The following is a 20,261-nucleotide window of genomic DNA, read 5'->3' on the forward strand; positions in this document are numbered from 1 at the left end:
GCCGCCACACACCTCTTAAATATGCGAAATATGCGAGGGGCAAGTGAGACACCGAACGGCATCACCTTGAATTGGTAAGCCTGGCCCTGAAAGGCGAATCTCAAGAACTGCATGTGTTGTGGAGCAATAGGCACATGAAAATAGGCATCTTTGAGATCTAATGATAGAAACCAGGTCCCCTGTGCCACTGACTGGAGAATGTTTGCCATCCGCAACATTCGGAATGGCCGGACCTTCAAAAACCTGTTCAGCCCCCGCAGGTCCAGGAAAGGGCGGAACCCGCCATCCTTCTTCGGAATCAAAAAATACACTGAATAAAACCCATTGAGCTGTGTATGCCACTCGATAGGCTCGATGGCACCTTTGTCTAAGAGAGTTTCCAGCTCCCTTCTGAGGGCGAGGGATTTTGCGGAATCTTTGACCACAGACATTCTGATCCCGCAGAAAGTTGGTGGCCGGTGTCGGAACTGCAGTGTGTATCCCTTCGATATTGTGGATACCACTCATGGGTCCGTGGTCTCCCTCTCCCAGTAGCTGATGTGCTGCTGAGAGAAGCACCCGACACCGGCCCTTTGAGCTTCAGGTCCAAGAGCCTCTGGGGGGGCCGACCACTGGGGGCTGGTCTCTCTTCCAGCTCTCAACGAAGGCAGTCGCATTTCTCCTCTCTCCTGATTCTGACCTCTCCCATATCTCTCCTGCTTCTCTCGTCTTGTACTGTCCTGTCTCAACTTCAGTGCCTCTCTCTGCATTGCTCTCAAACTAAATCATGGAATTGATCAGCTGGTCTCTCAGCGCAATTGACAAACGGGCTACGGCTACGGGTCCAGGGGAACCCATCTGTCCTGATGGAACGTTCGCCACTGGGTACACGAGAGACTCCTGGGAGAAGTGGAGGGTTGTGTGCCTATCGATTCTTTCCATCGAGGACATTGAAGATCTCTACATATTCGGAACCATGATAACAGGCTTTCTGCTGATTGGATTAGGCATTGCCCTGGTGTATCGCAAAATTCGGAAGTCGGAGACAGCGATCAAAGGCCCCAAGCTGCCCAACATGTTTGAAGCAGTGGGCAGAGCTATTGGCGCTCAGACTGTGGTCATTAACTACAATATGGATAACATCTTGCAGAAGCTGGTGGCTTTGCAAAGGCGTATGGATCGTTTTTATGATCACAATGGACAAAGAGAGTGAGTCGTGTCTATTTAAATATGACTACTCGCCCTAACCAACAATCATAATCTAATCTGCATTCCTGCTCTCCTGGCAATGTCCTGAAATTACTGCTGTGAGACGCTCTGAACTACTTCTCCCCCCTCCCTTCTTCGGACACCTGGTGATTGTTGACTCCGACTGGGACCCAATCAAGGACTTCTCCATGGCAACCTGCTGTGGTATCACGTTGACATCTTGTGAACTGAAACATTGGTTGCGAGCCAGACATAGCAAGTCACCACATCGTACTCCTTTTAAGGAGCATAGTCTGGACGCGGGTTTTTTTTCCCTCCCCTCTCCTTTGTTTTCATCCCCTTTCTCCCTCGCTCCCCACCTTTGCAACTCTTTAAGTTGGCGCATGCGTTTGCAAGCTGCCGGGCTAATTTCATTGTACTCTTCTTCGATTCTCTCTCTCTGGTCTTCTTGGCACCTGAAAAACCGGCTGGGGGGGAAGCCCACCGGCGCTGATCATAATGCCCCGAATAGTGAGAGGACCTCAGCTGTGCACCTGGGCGAGCAGGTGGATGACAGCGGCTGGGACCAGATGGTAAAAGCCCCCTCTGCCTTGGGGCCTGTGTCGGGGCCCGGCTCAGGCCTGCAAATTGCTGCCTGGCCTGGTCCACTTGAGCACTGCGCTCTAGTGTCTGCTGAGCAGCAGGTGGTGACCTGGAACCACTGGAAGAGAACGGAGAGTACGGCGACACCCTTCCGACAGAGAGGACTGCGCTAACCAGACTTGGCGACGTGCCAGTGTCACCATTGACATCAACCTTCCCAGCTCCCTAGATATGATTGCAAAAGTCTGAAGGGATGCATCACTGAGGGTCTGAGCAGAGGAATCTACACCAGATTCCTGCAGGATCTGAAACAGGCCCAGAATAAGGTGGGAAAAGGAATTACCAATACGGCCCTTGCGTGCCGCTATATTATAAGTCCTAACAAGGAGATCATCGGTCAGCCGGCACTGAGGACGGCGACAGCGGGCATCAGGTCTAAGAGCCTCATCGGGTGAGACTATCAAAGAGGCAATGGTAGGATCGACCATACGATCCAACCCATAGCTGCCTGCCTCCTGCATGGCTGCCAAATTCCTGCAATCACTGTTGTGATGGGACAATAATTTTGGATCTGCCCAGCAGCACTGGAGCTCTTCAATATAGGGTTTCGAAGGAGGAACCGAGAAAGCTGCAGGCTGCGGTGTCTGTCTAAAAAAGGCACTCGAAGGAGCTGCTGTGACGGGAGCGTCATCCAGCCCCAGGTGTGCTAAAGCCATTCGAATTGCTGCTGTCATTGTGGCATGGCCAGCTTCTGATCCACGCAATGAACCATCAGACCCTTAAGACAAATCGTCAGAGGCTCGAGAAACCAAGTCTTTATCCTTGTCCTGTCCGTCCCCCTCATCATCAAACAAACTGCAGGAAGCTGCAGTTGACAGCACATCAATATCACGACAAGGTGAGCCCCTTGTGGCGGAGTCACCACTGGGAGCTGATCCCCTATCATCTGGCTGCAGATTGAGCAGAAGCTCCTTAATCTGAGCAAACTCAGATGAGAGAGTGCCCACTTTGCGAGCTAACATGTCCACCTTCCTAGTTTTCTGAGGAGGTCCCTGTGAGGCCGGACTGCGTCTACATCCTTGTCTCCTAGGTGCTGCCGGGTCAGCGCTCCCGCTAGCGGGTAGCTGCGCAGTATCCCCTTCCACCTCTACCAGTCTAGCCCTTCTGACCGACAGTGGCATAAACGTACAGTTCATGCATGGGTTGTCAGATATACCTGTCCTCAGGTGTTCAACCCCGAGACAGGCCGAACAATGATCGTGGCCATCTTCAGGTTGGAGGGGGGGCCATACAAGAATTAAAGACATGCGAGCTCAACATGTCATTAAGTGGGACAGTCTCCAGAAGCACGAAAGAGTAATACAGCCAATGCTATGCTGCAAAATTAACTCATAAACCGTGTGAGACAGTCACAGTGAAAACGCTATGCGGCCCACACAAAAATAAAGTTCAAACGCGTCCACACTGGAGCGTTATTTCAACGAGTCAGTGCACTCCACACTGCCCGACAATTTAAAGTAAGACGTTTAATGGCGTGCTTACTGCCGCTACAACTAACCGAAAACAGAGAGTTAAGCAATGTAGCGTGTAATATAACTTGTGGTGAAAACACCGCCATTTAACCCAAATACAAGCCCCACGAGTTGCCAGACCCTTACTTACCTGTAGTAATTCAGTACGAATCGTAACAGCGAGGTCACCGCTGTTCGCCCGAAAGACACAGACAAACTTGAAAAAGAAATAAGCGGCTTGCCGCAGTCTCTGGTGGACAAATAGCCGAAGCACCAACCCTCAGGTTACGAGACTACCAGTGGTGAGCCCACTGATCTGCTATCAGATTTTTCCTCAAATGCGAGAAGATAAGAAGGAACAGATTGCGTGATGATGTGGGGCTCTTATACTAGGGCGTGCACCCTACCTCATCACATGGTCACAGGTGACTTTGTTGGTATAATAACTCGACCTGCATATATGTGAGACAGTAATATACAGTGCTAAAGCACCGCTTCTGGCGGTCAGGAGGAATGAAATAGAACTCTCTTTTTCTAATCATTGTTTTACCATGCAGAAACTTTTTGTCACGAATGTATCAAACCTGCTGCTTTGTAAAGTCCAGGTTATGAATATGTGAAACTGAACATAGACACCACACCACTCCTTGCTAAAGTACAATACCTAGTGCTATCAGCAAGCATAGCACAAATAAACAATTGTATATCATTATTATGGTTTCTTTTTACACGACTAAGGAGAAACAAGGAAAGTGGGGAAAGTACTAGCAACGAAAGAGGAATCACTCAAGAGAAAATTACTAATTACTCATATTATCAATACGTAATTAGCAATAAACATTACCTCCTCTGCTCATCCCCATGCTCCCCAGATGGAACTGTTAGACACTCATCCACATGACCATGAAGGAGGCGCAGGACATCTCCTCCTATGAGGAAACCTACACATAAGGGAATGGAAAAAGAGAGGAAATATATAAAACAAAGGAAGAGGACAACAAAAGAAATCATAGAAAGAAGGTGTGAGAAAGATGACAGACAGAACAATAAAAAGGTCCCTTTCTTAAAAAGTGTTTAAAAAAAGCATCAATTCAATTCAGTTCAGTTTATTAATATAGCACCAATTTACAACAAAAGTGATCTCAAGGCACATTACAAATTCAGTCCAATTAATTGTAATACAATTGATCATATTCCAAGGGAACTAGATTCATAATAATTGTATTCATATTATGCCAATTAAAGAGAATTTCCTCACTCAGGAAAACAATGGATGACAAGGAATCTTCACTTTGATATGATCTCCCTTCCAGAGCATGCAACACTGAGCAACAGTGGAGAGGAAATTGGTACATAAATTGTGTAGCCTACATTCTGCTATTTTTGAATATTCTGATAAATCTGACTGTTCTGATGTGAGAGACAACAGCAGAACTTAAGTGCTTTTGGGCATTTATGGTACCATGAAATCCATGTTTAGATATAGGGCCAGCAATGCTGACTGTCAAAATTAAGTAGTGTTTTTAACCATGGCAAACTAAATCTATCCAGCTAGCAGGCTGCATTAGCCATCGACAGACATAGAGTCCAGTAAGAGCAGAGGAGGGGGGCTATGTGTAACTGTTGCAACAACAACCGGTTCTTTTCCCGACACTGCTGCCCGGGCTTGGAAGCTCTCGTGGTATTATGTAGACCTTTTCATTTTCCCCGTGTGGTGAGTGTTATCACTGCTGTTTACATTCCGCCTGATGCTAGCATTACCACTGCTCTGAGCTATCTGCTAGCCATTGTAAACAAACAGCAGAATAACTATCCAGACGGTGTACACATCATAGCAAGAGATTTTAACCAGGCATGTATAAATACTATACTTCCACAGTTCTACCCACTTGTTGACTGTGCAGCACAAGGGATTAATATACTGGATCATGTTTATTCGAACATTAAACATGCATACAGAGCCATCACTATCCCACACTTAGGCCAATCGGACCACCTGGTAATAACTCCTGCTTACACTCTTCTCATAAGGTCTACTAAGCCCTGCACAAAATTCATTAAAACCCTGCATGAAAGTGCCCTCACTCAGCTTCAGGACTGCTTTGAAGACACTCTTTGGGATGTGTTTGAAGAGGTGGACTTGGAGAAACACACATCAAGTCATCATCTTACATCAAGCACTGCAAAGACAATGTTGCGACTGAAAAACAGATCTGGACCTTTTCCAACCAAAAACCCTGGATGACACAACCTTTAAATCAGGCAACAATCTTCTGTACATGCGGTACATGCGTTCGTCAAGCCCAGACGCACAAAAAAGCCTCAGGACATCATAGCGCCACGTCCACAGGAAGTCGGCCATTTTGACTTGAACATGCAAATTGGTGCCATTTTGCCTTTTTACACGCCTCGCATCGATCAAACTCCTATAGAGTTAATGCTACTGGCTTCAAACTTGGTGTGCTTACTCTTCACCCATGGGGGATTAAACGTTGTGATCAGATTTTCCAATTTCTAAATGGTGTGTCCGTGGCAGACCCTCAAACTTTGACGACTCGCCACTGCTCGCCACAAAACACAAAGGCACTCGTAACTTTTGCATACATTGTATGATCTTCACCAAATGTCATAGCCTTGCCAGGGACTCTGCCCTGAGTGCATACATGTGCACATACTGACACTTACCTATAGCGCCACCTGCTGGTGGTTGGAAATGTCCCTGTGTTTCCACACCTCGCATATGATCGAACTCAAACTACAGATTTAATGGTAACGGCTTCAAACTTGGTCAAATTACTCTTCTGCCGTGGGGGATTAAAAGTTAGGAGAATTTTTTTCCAAAGTCTGAAGGTAGTGGCCGTGGCAGACCGTCAAACTTTGAGGACTCGCTACTGCTCGCCACAAAACACACTCACTTATAACTTCTCCATACATTGTCTGATCTTCCCCAAACTTTATAGTCTGCACTTGGGCTCCACCCAGAACGCATACATATGACCAAACTTACACAACCTTATAGCGCCACCTACTGTTGGCCAAATAAGTCACTTATAACTTGTCCATACATTGTCCGATCTTCACCAAACTTCATAGGCTGCACTTGAGCTCCACCCAGAATGCATACATATGACCAAATATACACATGCTTTTAGCGCCACCTACTGGTGGCTAGATAAGTCACTTATAACTTCTCCATTCATTGTCCGATCTTCACCAAACTTCATAGGCTGCACTTGGGCTCCACCCAGAACACATACATATGACCAAATTTACATTTACATTTACATGCATATAGCGCTACCTGCTGGTGGCCATAAACGTCACTTTTTACGTCCGGCGGTACAATGCCTGACTGGGATTCTCACATCCTGCTCGACACTTGACAGGCGGCTGTGCTGTGCAGTGCACATCGGACAGAGTCCAGCGCATACCCCGACGTGCGCTCGTACCCGATTAACACTGCTTGCAGCTTTAATTGAAATTGTTATTGATATCTGATCATATACTGTGATAACATGTGCAGTGTAAATGCTACAGTATTGAATACTATATTACTGCAGTTATGCAATGTATTGTATTATGGAATTTGTATTTATACTAATTATGGTTTTCCTTTCCTGCCTGTATTCTGCAAAACCACACGTACACACACACCTATTCAGTGCTTGTACCGTTTAATGTCATCCCATCCAATCCCATGCCTGTAACTCACCTGTGCCTGCATCTCCTTAGTAAACTGCCTAAACTGAATTCCAATCTTCTTTGTTTATGTCCTGACCGACGCCCCAGGCGAATGTAACTTAAACCCATAACGAACCAACTCTATACAGTCTTTTATCCATTGTATTTGTTTTTCAAGCTGAACCCGTGTGTCCACCGTCTCGCAGGTGTGTTCCGCCACAGCAATCCTATTCTCTGCCTCGGTGGTTCTCTCCTCGATCTTTTTCAGCTGCTGGGCATGGGCCTGTATCGTTTGGGATAAAGGCCCCAGTTTTTCATCAATCACCCTGGTTATGTTTGCCGTTATTTCCTGAATAGTTTGGCAAAAAGTAGGGTCAAGGACAAACTCTGTGTTACCTTATAGTGGTTGTTGCTCTTCCTCCACTGGGGGAGAGTCAGGCATGCTAGCAGTAGCTTCTGTTCTGTTCGTCTTGGTTGGGTTTCTTGTTTGTCTTGGTTGTGTTTATTGCTATTACAAAGCAATAAACAGACGGGCGAAAGATAACTCCATAAGCGCACAACACACAATCGAATCAGATCAGGTTACTTGCGGTCGAATTAAGACCCCGAGATAACTCGATCCAAATGCCCCGATGAAATGATATTGAATCACAAGAAAAGGGTGAGCCGAGGCTCCTCTGCTTCGGTCATCGAGACTTATTATTAAGCCCTCAACCTTGCTTCCTTCTTCTCTCATTCAGCCATGAGAGTAAGGACACTCCAATCAATATTTGTATCTACTGATTCTGGGTGCTGGTTGATCATTACTTTAAGAGTATATGAGTGACATATAGTTATTTAGTATATGAGTTCACAATGATAACAGAAGTAAAGCTTTTTACTCGAGCAATTCTAATTAATTAATTGACTTATTTTAAAACAAGTCCAAAAACATGCATGTTAGGTTAATCGGTGTCTCTAAAATTGTCCTCAGGAGTGAGTGTGAGCGTGTGTGTTGTTGTTTGTCTCGTTTGTCTCTGTGTGGCCCTGTGATGGACTGGCAACCTGTCCAGGGTGTACTCCAGCCTCTCACCCGATGACTGCCGGGATAGGCTCCAGCCCCCCCGCAGCCCGGGTATAGAAAATGGATGGATGGAAAATAAATCCAAGTAAGAGCACAATGTTTAAAACAAGACATTAGAGTGAGTTGGTTGCTGAATAAAGATTTAACCTCTGTTTTCCGCATCAGCAGCAGAAACACTACAGGACTCAAAGCCAGGCGACTGACTAGGTGCCCATCTGAAGTTCTGGAAGGCCTTACCATTACACCATCACATGATCTTTATCCACATTTGCACAATGAGGGCCAAAAAGGGTGGACAGCAAAGCTAAGCGCTCCACCCCAACTGAGTGAAAAGCTGACTTGAAGAATTCATTCAACTTTCAACAATCTATAGCCTTCAACCACTATCAAGAAAATGTGTCTGAATTCTCTCCTGAATTGTCATAAAAGACGATTAGTTAGGGAAAAGGGGGTGGTAAAAATCCTTTGGAAGTGAAGTGCTCATAACCTCTCCTTCCAAGCTCGCTCCAGATCAGACTGTTGAAATGAGGTTCAGTCAGAAAAAACGAGTTCAGCCAGTGGTGACAGGATTGGACCATTTTTTGGACCAGTTTTGACTTTGTCAGTTTATTACACTTCATTGTATCATTACTTACCATATTCATATGCATATGTCATGGTTAAATGTTGTGTTTTGTCTATGTTCTGACTGTTGTTTGATTGTTTATTGTCTATTCTTTAAGTTGTCAACACGCTTTTTTCATTCATTTCATGCTGTTACTTGTCAGTACGTGTCAATACTACTTTTAGTTTTTCAACTAAGCTGTCCTTTTCTGATGACAAAAATCAATAGTTCGTAGCGGGACATTTTGAAGTTAAGAGAAACTCCACAGGTCTTTGTGAAGTTCAGAGGTCTATTACTCCATTCCCAACAAAAACTTGTGGAGTTTCTCTTAACTTCAAAATGTCCCATTCCCACCTGGGGAATGGGGTAATAGAAGAATTTTCCTGCCAATAAAGTTATGAGTTACAAACAGAAGCAGCCAGAGAGGTTTTTCGCTATGATATACTGCAAACTGTGGATCAACGAGTTGGTAATGGTTCGTGAATTTATTTAATTTTATTAGATTAAAGTAGTGTTTTATTTTGTTTTATCTTTTTTTTATTAGTTTAGTATTTTCTTTTTTTATTAGCTTTTGAATTATTTTAGTTAGCTGTGATTTTTTTTTTTTAAAGCTAGCTTTTTTTTTAAATCACTGATTAGTTATTTCAGGGGGGATACGTGGGAGGAAGTAGTACCTTACCACTGCTTACTTATATTGTTTAGGGTCAGGGTGGTCTCTGGTAAGATCAACAACAGAAGATGTCTGTGGAAATCTAAGACACAGTGAAAATGCTTCTCTTTCCAGAGGTAAAGAAAGGGGGGGGTTCAAGGAATTCTTTGATTTACATGTCTGGGACAGAAAATAAACATTTGTTGTGGTTTGTCTTAAGACTTAAGGGTTCTTTTGTTTATTCACTGATACCAATAATGTCATCCAAACAGCAAATAGGACAAAGGTCTGGGAGAGCACCTTCAAATAATTCCCTTAGGACAAAGGTTATTTGAAATAAAGTTGGTGTCTATCTTTCCCAGAGGTGTGGAAATCCCACACAATGGACCTCCCAAAGATAAAGTTACACATTAATCTACACGTGTCCGCTCGCTACACATGCTACCTGAGAAAATCTATGCCAGGGAGCTGGAGAAAAGAGTCCAGCAGGTAGTCTAACCTTAGTCTCAGGAAGAACAATCCGATTTTCGACCTGGTCGTGGAACACTGAACCAGCTCTGCACCCTTACAAGGATATCGGAGAGTGCATGGGAGTTTGTCCAACAAGTCACAACAGAACCAGTCTTTGTAAAATGCTCGGTTTGCATTGCTGGCAGTAAGTCAGACATATTTCTGGTGGGTGTTCAACTATGCCAGGGCTGCTCTTTGTCACTGATTCTTCTCATAACTTTCATGGACAGAATTTTTAGGCACAGCAAAGGGTCAAAGGGTTTCTTGTTTGGTGAGTTTAGGATTGCAGATGTTGTTTTCCTGTTAGCTCCATCGAGCCATCAAGACTTCTAGCAGGCCATTTATAGCCTGCCGATTAGCCTGCCGATTAGCACAGTCAAGTCAAGTCAAATTTATTTGTATAGCACATTTCATGTACAAAACAATTCAAAGTGATTTACATAAAATAAAAGCATTGCAGCAGGAAATGGAAGAAGCATTAAAAATATCCATCCATCCATCCATCCATCATCTGTCGCTTATCCGAGGGTTGGGTCACGGGGGCAGCAGCTTTAACAGAGAAACCCAGACGTCCCTGTCCCCGGCCACTTCCTCCAGCTCTTCCGGGAGGACCCCGAGGCGTTCCCATACCAGCCGAGAGACAGTCTCTCCAATGTGTCCTGGGTCTTCCCCGGGGTCTCCTCCCAGTGGGACGTGCCCGAAACACCTCACCAGGGAGGCGTTCAGTGGGCATCCTAACCAGATGCCCAAGCCACCTCATCTGACTCTTCAATGCGGAGGAGCAGCGGTTCTACTCCGAGCCCCTCCCGGATGACTGAGCTTCTCACCCTATCTCAAAGGGAGAGCCCAGACACCCTGCGGAGGAAACCCATTTCGGCCGCTTGTATTCGCGATCTCGTTCTTTCAGTCACTACCCACAACTCATGACCATAGGTGAGGATGGGAACGTAGATTGACCAGTAAATAGAGAGCTTCGCCTTCTGGCTCAGCTCCTTCTTCACAACGACGGGTCGGTACAGAGCCTGTAACACTGCAGATGCCGCACCGATCTGCCCGTCAATCTCACGTTCCATTCGTCCCTCACTCATGAACAAGACCCCGAGATACTTGAACTCCTCGACTTGGGGAAGGATCTCATTCCCGACCCGTAGAGAGCATTCCACCCACTTCCGGCTGAGAACCATAGACTCGGATTTGGAGGCGCTGATTCTCATCCCAGCCGCTTCACACTCGGCTGCGAATCGCTCCAGTGAGAGCTGAAGGTCACGGCCTGACGACGCTAACAGAACCACATCATCCGCAAAAAGCAGAGACCCGATTCTGAGGTCGCCAAATCGGACACCCTCAACGCCCTGGCTCCGCCTAGAAATTCTGTCCATAAAAGTTAGGAACAGAATCGGTGACAAAGGGCAGCCCTGACGGAGTCCAACCCGGAAACGTATCCGACTTACTGCCGGCAATGCGGACCAAACTCTGACACTGGTCATACAGAGACTGAACGGTCAAGGGGTCCGGCACTCCATATTCCCGGAGCACCCCCCACAGGACTCCACGAGGGACACGGTCGAACGCTTTCTCCAAGTCCACAAAACACATGTAGACTAGTTTTTAAAGAGGGGGACCACCACCCCAACTCACAACGTCCCTAGTTGAGGTCAGCAAACACTGATGTCACACAGTGTTGACTGTGAGCTGCTTCGCCCCCCTGAGACGCTTGATGGTGGACCAGAATCTCTTCGAGGCTGTCCGGAAGTCGTTCTCCATGGTCTCACCGAACTCCTCCGAGGCCCGAGTTTTTGCCTCAGCAACCGCCGAAGACGGAGCCCGCTTGGCCTGTTGGTACCCATCAGCTGCTTCCAGAGTCTCACTGGCCAAAAAGGTCTGATAGGACTCCTTCTTCAGCTTGACGGCTTCCCTCACCACTGGTGTCCACCAGCGGGTTCGGGGGTTGCCGCCACGACAGGCACCGACCACCTTACGGCCACAGCTCCGATCAGCCACCTCGACAAAGGAGTTACGGAACATGGCCCATTTGGACTCAATGTCCCCCACCTCCCCCGGGATATGTTTGAAGCTCTGCTGGAGATGAGAGTTAAAGCTCCTCCTGACGGGGGATTCCGACAAACGTTCCCAGCAGACCCTCACAACACGTTTGGGCCTGCCAGGTCTGATCGGCATCCTCCCCCACCAGCGGAGCCAACTCACCACCAGGTGGTGATCAGTTGACAGCTCCGCCCCTCTCTTCACCCGAGTGTCCAGGACATACAGCCGCAAGTCTGACGATACAACCACAAAGTCGATCATCGAACTGCGGCCAAGGGTGTTCTGGTGCCAAGTGCACATATGGATACCCTGAACATGGTGTTCATTATGGACAGTCCAAGACTGGCACAGAAGTCCAACAACATAACACCACTCTGATTCGGATCGGGGGGCCGTTCCTCCCAATCACACCCCTCCAGGTCTCACTGTCATTGCCCACATGAGCATTGAAGACCCCAGCAGAACGAGGGAGTCTCCGGTAGGAGCATTCTCCAGTGCCTCCCCCAGAGACTCCAAAAAGGGTGGGTACTCTGAACTGTTGTTTGGCGCTTAGGCACAAACAACAGTCAGGACCCGTCCCCCTACCCGAAGGCGGAGGGAGGCTATGCCCACACCTGCTCTGCACCTCTCACCATGGGCAACTCCAGAGTGGAAGAGAGTCCAACCCCTCTCAAAAGGACTGGTTCCAGAGCCCAAGCCGTGTGTCGAGGTGAGTCCGACTATATCTACCGCACAGCCTCAGCCTCGCACACCAGCTCTGGCTCCTTCCCCAACAGAGAGGTGACATTCCATGTCCCAAGAGCTAGCTTCAGTAGCCGAGGATCAGACCGCCAAGGCCTTCGGCTGCTACCCGTCTCACATGGCACCCGACCCCCTTGGCCCCTCCCACGGGTGGTGAGCCCATTGGAAGGGGGACCCACGTCATGTGTTCGGGCGATGCCCGACCGAGCCCCTGGCTCCGGGGGGAGCCCCCGGTGTCCCACGTCCGGTCAAGGGATGACGTTGTCCAAATTTATTTTTCATCATAAGGAGTCTTTTGAGCTGTTCTTTGTCTGGTCCCTCATCTAGGATCTGTTTGCCTTGGGTGACCCTACCAGGGGCTTGAAGCCCTGGACAACATAGCTCCCAGACTCATTGGGGGACTCAAACTCCCCCACCACGATAAGGTGACAGTTCATGGGAGAGCATTAAAAATATGTAAAAGAATATAAAGAGAAAGAAATTAAATAATAAAATTAATTAAAATGAATAAAAACCAGCAATGTGTTCAGATCTCTTAGTCTTGGGTTACATTTAAAAAAGCATGTTCATCAAACTAGTCTAATCCTAAACTCTGAGTTTATCTACTCTGAGATAGAAAACTCTGAGTTTCTGATTCCAGAAACGCTGATTTGAGTTAGTTTAGTCAACAGCCACATCTATCAAAAGCCAGCATCAATGGAGCCCCGACTCGACGAGTCACTGTGGCTACGGGGGAGAGGAGGAGAACTACGTTTTTCACCAACTTCGAAATGGAAATCTTAATGCGCTCATACGGCGAGTTTCAACAAGTTTTTAGAAAGAAGTACAACACGCTGCAGCTGCAAAAAAGAGAGGGAGACGGCGAGGGAGAACATTGCTGCTCGGGTCAGTGTGTAAGTTTAAATGTAGACTTCGCAATCACAATAATATTACAGGGGGAAACTGCTTGAATGGCAGCCTATTCATTTATTTCATTTAGGTGCAATCCGGCTTCAGAATCCAGCTTAAGATGAAATATAAAAACATTGTTCAAACAGGTAAGACCTCTACATGGAGGAACCTCATTTTGATCATGGGTTACACTGTAGAGTAAATATTAAGTGGCTATTTGACTGTGCATTGTTTTATCCCCAATAATGCTGTTTTCACACACATAAATATCTTCTCATCTATATCATATTCTGTTAGATGATTAAGCCTATTTAAACTAACACAGACATCTACTCAGCCAACAGAAAGAAGGCAGATGCCCGTAAAACAGATGGTGGCCCAGCACCGCCGCCTGTAACGGAGGCAGAGGAACTGGCCCTAAGCCAGAAAATTGGAAAGCCAGTGGCTGAGGGAATCCCTGGAGGGAGCTCATCCCCCCAAGACACAAGTGCGTTGTAATAGGCCTATAGGTATATATTTTTAAGCCTATTCTTTTGTCCCAACAGATTCTTATGGTGCCGCTCAAAAAAGATAATTGTCTGGAAATGCTAAAACATCTATGCACTGTCTGATAACCATCTCTCGACGGATATTTAATTCTCTGCCCAGTAATGTCAAAAGGACAGGCCGTGTTCATGAAAAACGTTGCCTCCTCCAGTGCCTAATGGACTTCAAGAACTTCTTGAAGAACTAGGCTATGCCAAAACTCGCCTAACTGTATGAATGAATGAGGAAATCAAATGACGCGTATGGCTGAAAGAGGGCGGAGACAGAGATAAACTCGAGGTTTATTGAGAAACACCTGGTCCTGACCAGGTTAGGTTCATAGAGTCTGTTACTACGGTAAGTGACTGAGAATTTAAGTTACCTCTCTCTCTGAAACAGGCTAGAGTTACCCCTCTTTCTCTGGTTTGAGTCATCTCCCTTTGTGAAACGGAAAACTCTGTTTCCCTCATTTCAGGGTTAATAAACTCAGAGTTTTCACTAAACCTGCTTTGTGAAACGGACCGCTGGTTAAAACTCTTAGCAGCAGCATTCTGGATGAGCTGCAGATGTTTAAGGCTCTTTTTTGACGTCCAGTTAAAAGACCATTACAGTAATCGAGTCTACTGGAGATGAATGCACGGACGAGTTTCTCCTTGTCTTTTTGGGAGAGAAAACCTTTAATTCTGTTGATTTTTCTGAGTTGGTAAAAAGCTGCCTTGGAGACAGCTTTGATATGGTGCTGAAAGTCAGATCTGAGTCTATCAACAAGGTTATGAAACAGAATGATCTCAGTTTTGTCTTCATTTATTTGTAGAAAATTCTCTCTCATCCAGGTGTTTATTTCCTCAAGACACTGACACAGTATTCAATTCAATTCAATTCAATTTTATTTATATAGCGCCAGATTACAACAATTGTCATCTCAAGGCACTTAAGTAATATAGTCCAATTCAAGCCAATTGGAATTCAATTCATTGTAATCATGATCCAATTCATTCTTATAGAGCCAATTCAAAAAATTTATATCCTAGCTAAGGAAACCAACAGATTGCACCGAAACGTGTCTTCAGTCCACGTTGCTGGGCTGCAGTCGTCTGGTGACAGAGACACATAAGGTTGTGTAACGTCTGTATAACTGTGATAATTGATGTTAAAGTTCTGCAGTCTGACCCAAAGGGAGCATATACAAGTTAAACAGAAGAGGTCCAAAAATTTACCCCTGGGGGACTCCACAAGTCATGGCCACTCGCTCAGATTCATAGCTGCTAATTGTCACAAAATAACTCCGGCCTTCTAAATAGGACCTGAACCAGTTAAGGACCGCTCCAGAGAGTCCAACCCAGTTTTCCAGCCTGTGCAACAGGATCCTGTGATCTACAGTATCAAACGCAGTGCTGAGATCCAACAGAACCAGGACTGAAACATAACCAGAATCAGTATTCAACCTGATGTCGTTTAACACTTTGACCAGAGCTGTTTCAGTGCTGTAATGACGTCGGAAGCCTGATTGATATGATTGTCCTGATATGTGCACAGGTTTATGATGACTGGCAAGAAATGGCCCAGGTTCAGCTGTGGTGGTAGATAGGGCTGCCACAAACGATTATTTTAATACTCGACTAATCACCGACTATTTTTTTTCAATTAGTCGACTAATCGGATCATAGGTATATTGAACGTAAAACATACAGCTTATCGCACCAGGATGCAGCTGCTCTTATACAACCATCATTAGCTTTCAGCTTGGAGTGTTTAAGGTATATGCTAACTAAAAAAAGACAATATCATAGTTCATTAATCCTTTAATGAAATATGCAGCTTGTTGCAACAAACAATTATTTAACATAGCTGCCTTTAAATCAAATGAGGTAGGCACAAACTCCCAGAAAGCCTCAGATCAGCTGAAACAATCAGTGTATTTAAGTCCAGGTTGAAGACAAATCTATTTTCAGCTGCATTTGAATAAAGCTCCAAATCAAAAAGTAATCATATTTTACATTTTTATTCAATCTTGTCTTTATTGCTCTGATTTAATCTATTGTTCTCCTTCTTTTTTTTTTCTTAATTTTAAATCATGCTTTCTATCTCTACTGTTTTAATGTCCCTGTAAAGCACTTTGAATCCCCTTGTTGTTGAATTGTGCTATACAAATAAACTTGCCTTGCCTTGCCTTGCCCTTACAGAGCAGTTGTCATAACATCCCAAATCACGAAAGTTCTGGAGAGACTGTTTTTGGCTCACCTCAGCAGACAAGAGAAGAATACCTACACCACTGCCTGAAACATTGATGACCTCACAAACAGAAGAACAGTTTGTGAAACTGAAGGTTTTTATTTCTTAGAAGGTGGTAAGCAGCACAGGAGAGCTACACGGGACTGCACTTTCACCGTTTCCCTTTACTCTGTACACCTCAGACTTCAAGCACAACTCAGAGTCCTGTGATGAGTCCTCAGATGAATCTGCAGTTATTTGGTGTATCAATGATGGACAAAAGGCTGAGTACAGAGAACTGGTCGACCATTTAGTGGAATCAGAATCAGAAAATTTGGTGTGGGAACAATCACCTCATCTTGAACATGACTTCTAGAATGCACTGCACCAAGCTGACTGCACGTTGCAGTAGCTTCACAAGTTTTGGATATATTTTGTATGTTTTGTGATTTATATTAAGCTATTTTCCCCACAAATAAGTGATTTTTGAGAGATCTTTCTATACTGGTCTGGAAACTGCTGCTTGAGTGGATTCCCCTCGTATTTCTCACACTTTTCAACATCTGTTATGATGAGTTGCCATGCCAACACAAGAATTGTTTACAAGGTTATTGAGCTTTCCAAATGAAATTAAAGCCCAAAGTAAGACACCAAATCCCTGACAATTTGAAGAGAATGCATCTCAAATGCATCTCTCCCCAGTTTCAAGACGATGCGAGTCGGCAGAGACATCAGAAGCAGCAGCAAAATCAAAGGTGGAGGTGTCACAGTGTATGTTAACATGGTGTAATCCTGAACATGTCACTGCGAAGTAGAGGATCTGTACCCGGACATTGTACTACGAGCTGTGAGTTCACATTCATACTATCTACCAAGACAGTTCATCTATGTTATTCTAGTAGCAGTTTATATATTACCTTCAGTCGCTGCCGACACAGCATATGACGTCATCAGCTCAGTCATTGCCAGGCTGCAAATAAAACATCCCAACACATTCTTGCGATTTCTGAAGATTTCATTCAATTCTCCCTCTAAGCTACACTTCTAACCTTCCAATAGTTTGTCAAGTGTTCCACCAGTGAAACTAAAGAGTTTGACTTATTCTATGTTTTTGAAAATTGTGGACAATACTTCCCAACATCTACTCAAGATTTGTGCTAAAAACAACAACAGAATGTGTTCAGTTAGAGGCTTCCTCAGCTCCACTGAAACACAGAGCAGTACATGAGGTTTTTCCTGCTAGCACCAAAAACCACATAATCACAGCTTATCGTGGCTATTGAAAATAGATAAATAAATTCAATTGTTGTAGCATTATAATTTCTCTTTTGGATAAATAAAGTATTTTTTCAGTCAATTTGAACTTTTCTAACTTTATAAAAATACAAGAAATTATTTCCTGTTGACTGTGTTTTTGTATTTCACTGTACTGCCAGCACCCGCAGCCTCATACACAAAACCACTAACACCAGCTATCACAGAGCCAGCCTTAGCTGCAACCTCAGACACTATCACATAGAGTCTGCCAAAGAGTCTGCAACCTCACACATTAGCTGCTAACACCAGCGGTATTAACCAAAGTGCCACCAGACCCACTCATTGCATGTGGTGCGGCCTTGGGCAGCCTGAATGCTGCTCCCTTCCTTCCTGGCCCTGTGTGTTGTTTAGAGGAACAAGCTTGTTCTTTAGAGTTGTTTAGTGTGTTGTTTAGAGACTCACTGTGCAAAATCCTCTTGCTATGTTTCCCAAGTGCCTAAGCTCCCGTTCTGTGCCTCTTTGAGAAGGGGAACCCCAAACACGGTGATCCAGGTGGAATACACCGGCATCGGACAAACTTGTACAAACACGTCATTAAAATAAACTCTGCTTTCAATGAGCTGACTAAGAAACACCTGTTCTTTAACAAATACAACAATGTAGGCAAAAGAGATGTTACCATGCCCCATCTGTTCAACTTCCTCCCAGCACTTGCTTCATCGTGTTGCTGCAATGTGGCACTATTCTCACTCCATATCTTAACAACAGGGATGGCATCTCAGAGGACGCCATCCCAGTTGAGACACAGGTTAATCTACACCTAAATGTGCATTATCACACAAAAAAAAATCATTGAACAATAACCACAAAATAACTGCAACCTTGAGTATGGAATGCAAAAGAAAAAAAAGCCATAAAGAACGTAAGAACTGTACTGTCAAGATCTAATTAAAAGTATGTTAAAGTAACATGTTGGTATGTTTATTTTCCATGCAGGATGTGGGAAAAATGGGAAGGCGTAACGACCTGAACAACTTTGACAAATAACACCCAGACACTTGGGTTAAAGCATCCTTAAATTAACATTTGTGGAGTGTTCCTTGTCAACAGTGATGACACGCATCATATATGGCACCATGCAAGGGGACAACTAAATATTTTGTCCAGAAATGACTGGATCTTAAGAACTGGTTTGGACAGATGTGTTCTTAGTCATGTCATTACTTGAATTAAGCTATATGCGTCATAAGAGTTTACAAAACATAATTTTAGGATAGTAAATTCTACAAAAATAAAGAAAGACGAAAAAAAAGAAGAGAAACAAACTTTGAACAAAGTTGTACCTTGTGCTACTTCACTGCTAGAACAGATGGGGGCCACACTCCACAGAGTCTGCTGGAAGGCTGCATCTACATGGAGACTTCCATTTCCATAGGACAGATGCTGCATGAAAGCCGACAAGAGAACTGACTTTAACAGAAAATTCACTTAAACACCAAAAAGAAACACATACAAATCAGAATGTTCCTGTATGTAGCATTTGTGAAAAATTTAACCAAAGAGTGTACAGTGCCCAATCTATGATCACCACACTGTGCTGGTTAGCAATGCCGTTTCACAAAAAGAAGTCCCAATTTGAACCTTGGCTGTGGCCTTTTTGTTTGTTCTTCCCAAGGGACATTCCAAAAAACATCCATTTTAGGTTAATTGCTGACTCTCAGCAGATGAGGTGAACGTGAGGGTGCCTGGTTGTTTGTCTTGTTTGCCTCTGTTTTAGCCTTTTTATGGACTGCTGACCTGTCTAACCTGCGTTTGGTAATTCAAGTAAGGGATAATGCCCGACAAGGTGTCTATTATCAGCAGAGGCGTGAACCGTCTGATGCGAAGTCCATGTATTTCTGATAATGGATACCTCAGAGGGCATTATTCCGCTTACACCATGGTCACTTATGAAAGAAAAAAATATTTAATCAATCATTAATACTTTAATGTGTTTTAGAGTTTTTTTTTTTTTTACAAGTCACAGCTGAGTGGACTATTTAATATCTCCCTATGTGTCCAGACATGATGCTAAATTTTGTTTCAAAGAATCAAAGTCCACAGATAGTTTCCTAAATATTTTTTATTACAGCAAATATCATCAACCATTCACTCTGATCATCAAATGTGTAGAAAGGAAAGCAAGCAAGTAGCCTAAGTATGCAAGACAGAAAGGCAATGGCAGTATGCCAGAGGTAACTTAACTATTAACGCACTATTTAGAATTAAATGCTACATTTCCGTTAATTGTAAAACTTGAAAGCTATATTGACATGTCAATCATCGTGGCATTTGAAGGACGGAGATTTAAAGTTTGTGGCTCCCTACGACCACTGCTTGGGACATTGGGAGATGACAAAATGTTGCTCTGTTCTCATCTTTCCTGTACTGACGGAGCCCAGTAAGCCTGCAGGCTGCTCTCACAACGATGCCCCATCATCGTCATGATCTGGCGAGTTTCCAGCCGTCGGTCGTCAGAGAGACGACCGACAGCTGTGCTCCGCAGGCTGTAGTTGGTGTAAACCCGTGACAGACCCACCTGAAAGAAACAATAATAAACACACTTAGGCTATATTAATTAGGACAGAAGAGGGGTTCTACATTATTATTAGAATGTAGCTATTGTACAGACCTTTTCGCAGATTTTTTTTCAGCATGTTCCCCAGGTAGTGCATACCGGCTCCCTGGAGTACCACACATCAGATGCCACGGTGATGGAGTGCTTCGGGTGGAGATAAAATGATTTTGCATTTGGTGGACACTTGG

At 44.7% G+C, this 20,261-nt stretch overlaps 1 protein-coding gene across 8 annotated transcripts in view; it reads right to left on the minus strand.

Moving 5' to 3' along the window:
- ryr2a (ryanodine receptor 2a (cardiac)) overlaps positions 1 to 20,261 on the minus strand; it is a 388,615-nt gene that overhangs the window by 313,646 nt on the left and 54,708 nt on the right. For all 8 annotated transcript variants that reach the window (XM_072372753.1, XM_072372750.1, XM_072372751.1 and 5 more), the window contains exons 7-8: positions 18,800 to 18,899; positions 4,126 to 4,222 (exon numbers count right to left, since the gene is read on the minus strand). In XM_072372753.1, the coding sequence (XP_072228854.1) occupies positions 4,126 to 4,222; positions 18,800 to 18,899 (197 nt within the window). The remainder of the gene's footprint in view (positions 1 to 4,125; positions 4,223 to 18,799; positions 18,900 to 20,261) is intronic.

Source organism: Leuresthes tenuis, unplaced genomic scaffold (assembly GCF_036924035.1).
Source record: "Leuresthes tenuis unplaced genomic scaffold, fLeuTen1.0.hap1 SCAF_20, whole genome shotgun sequence".
Lineage (NCBI taxonomy): Eukaryota > Metazoa > Chordata > Actinopteri > Atheriniformes > Atherinopsidae > Leuresthes > Leuresthes tenuis.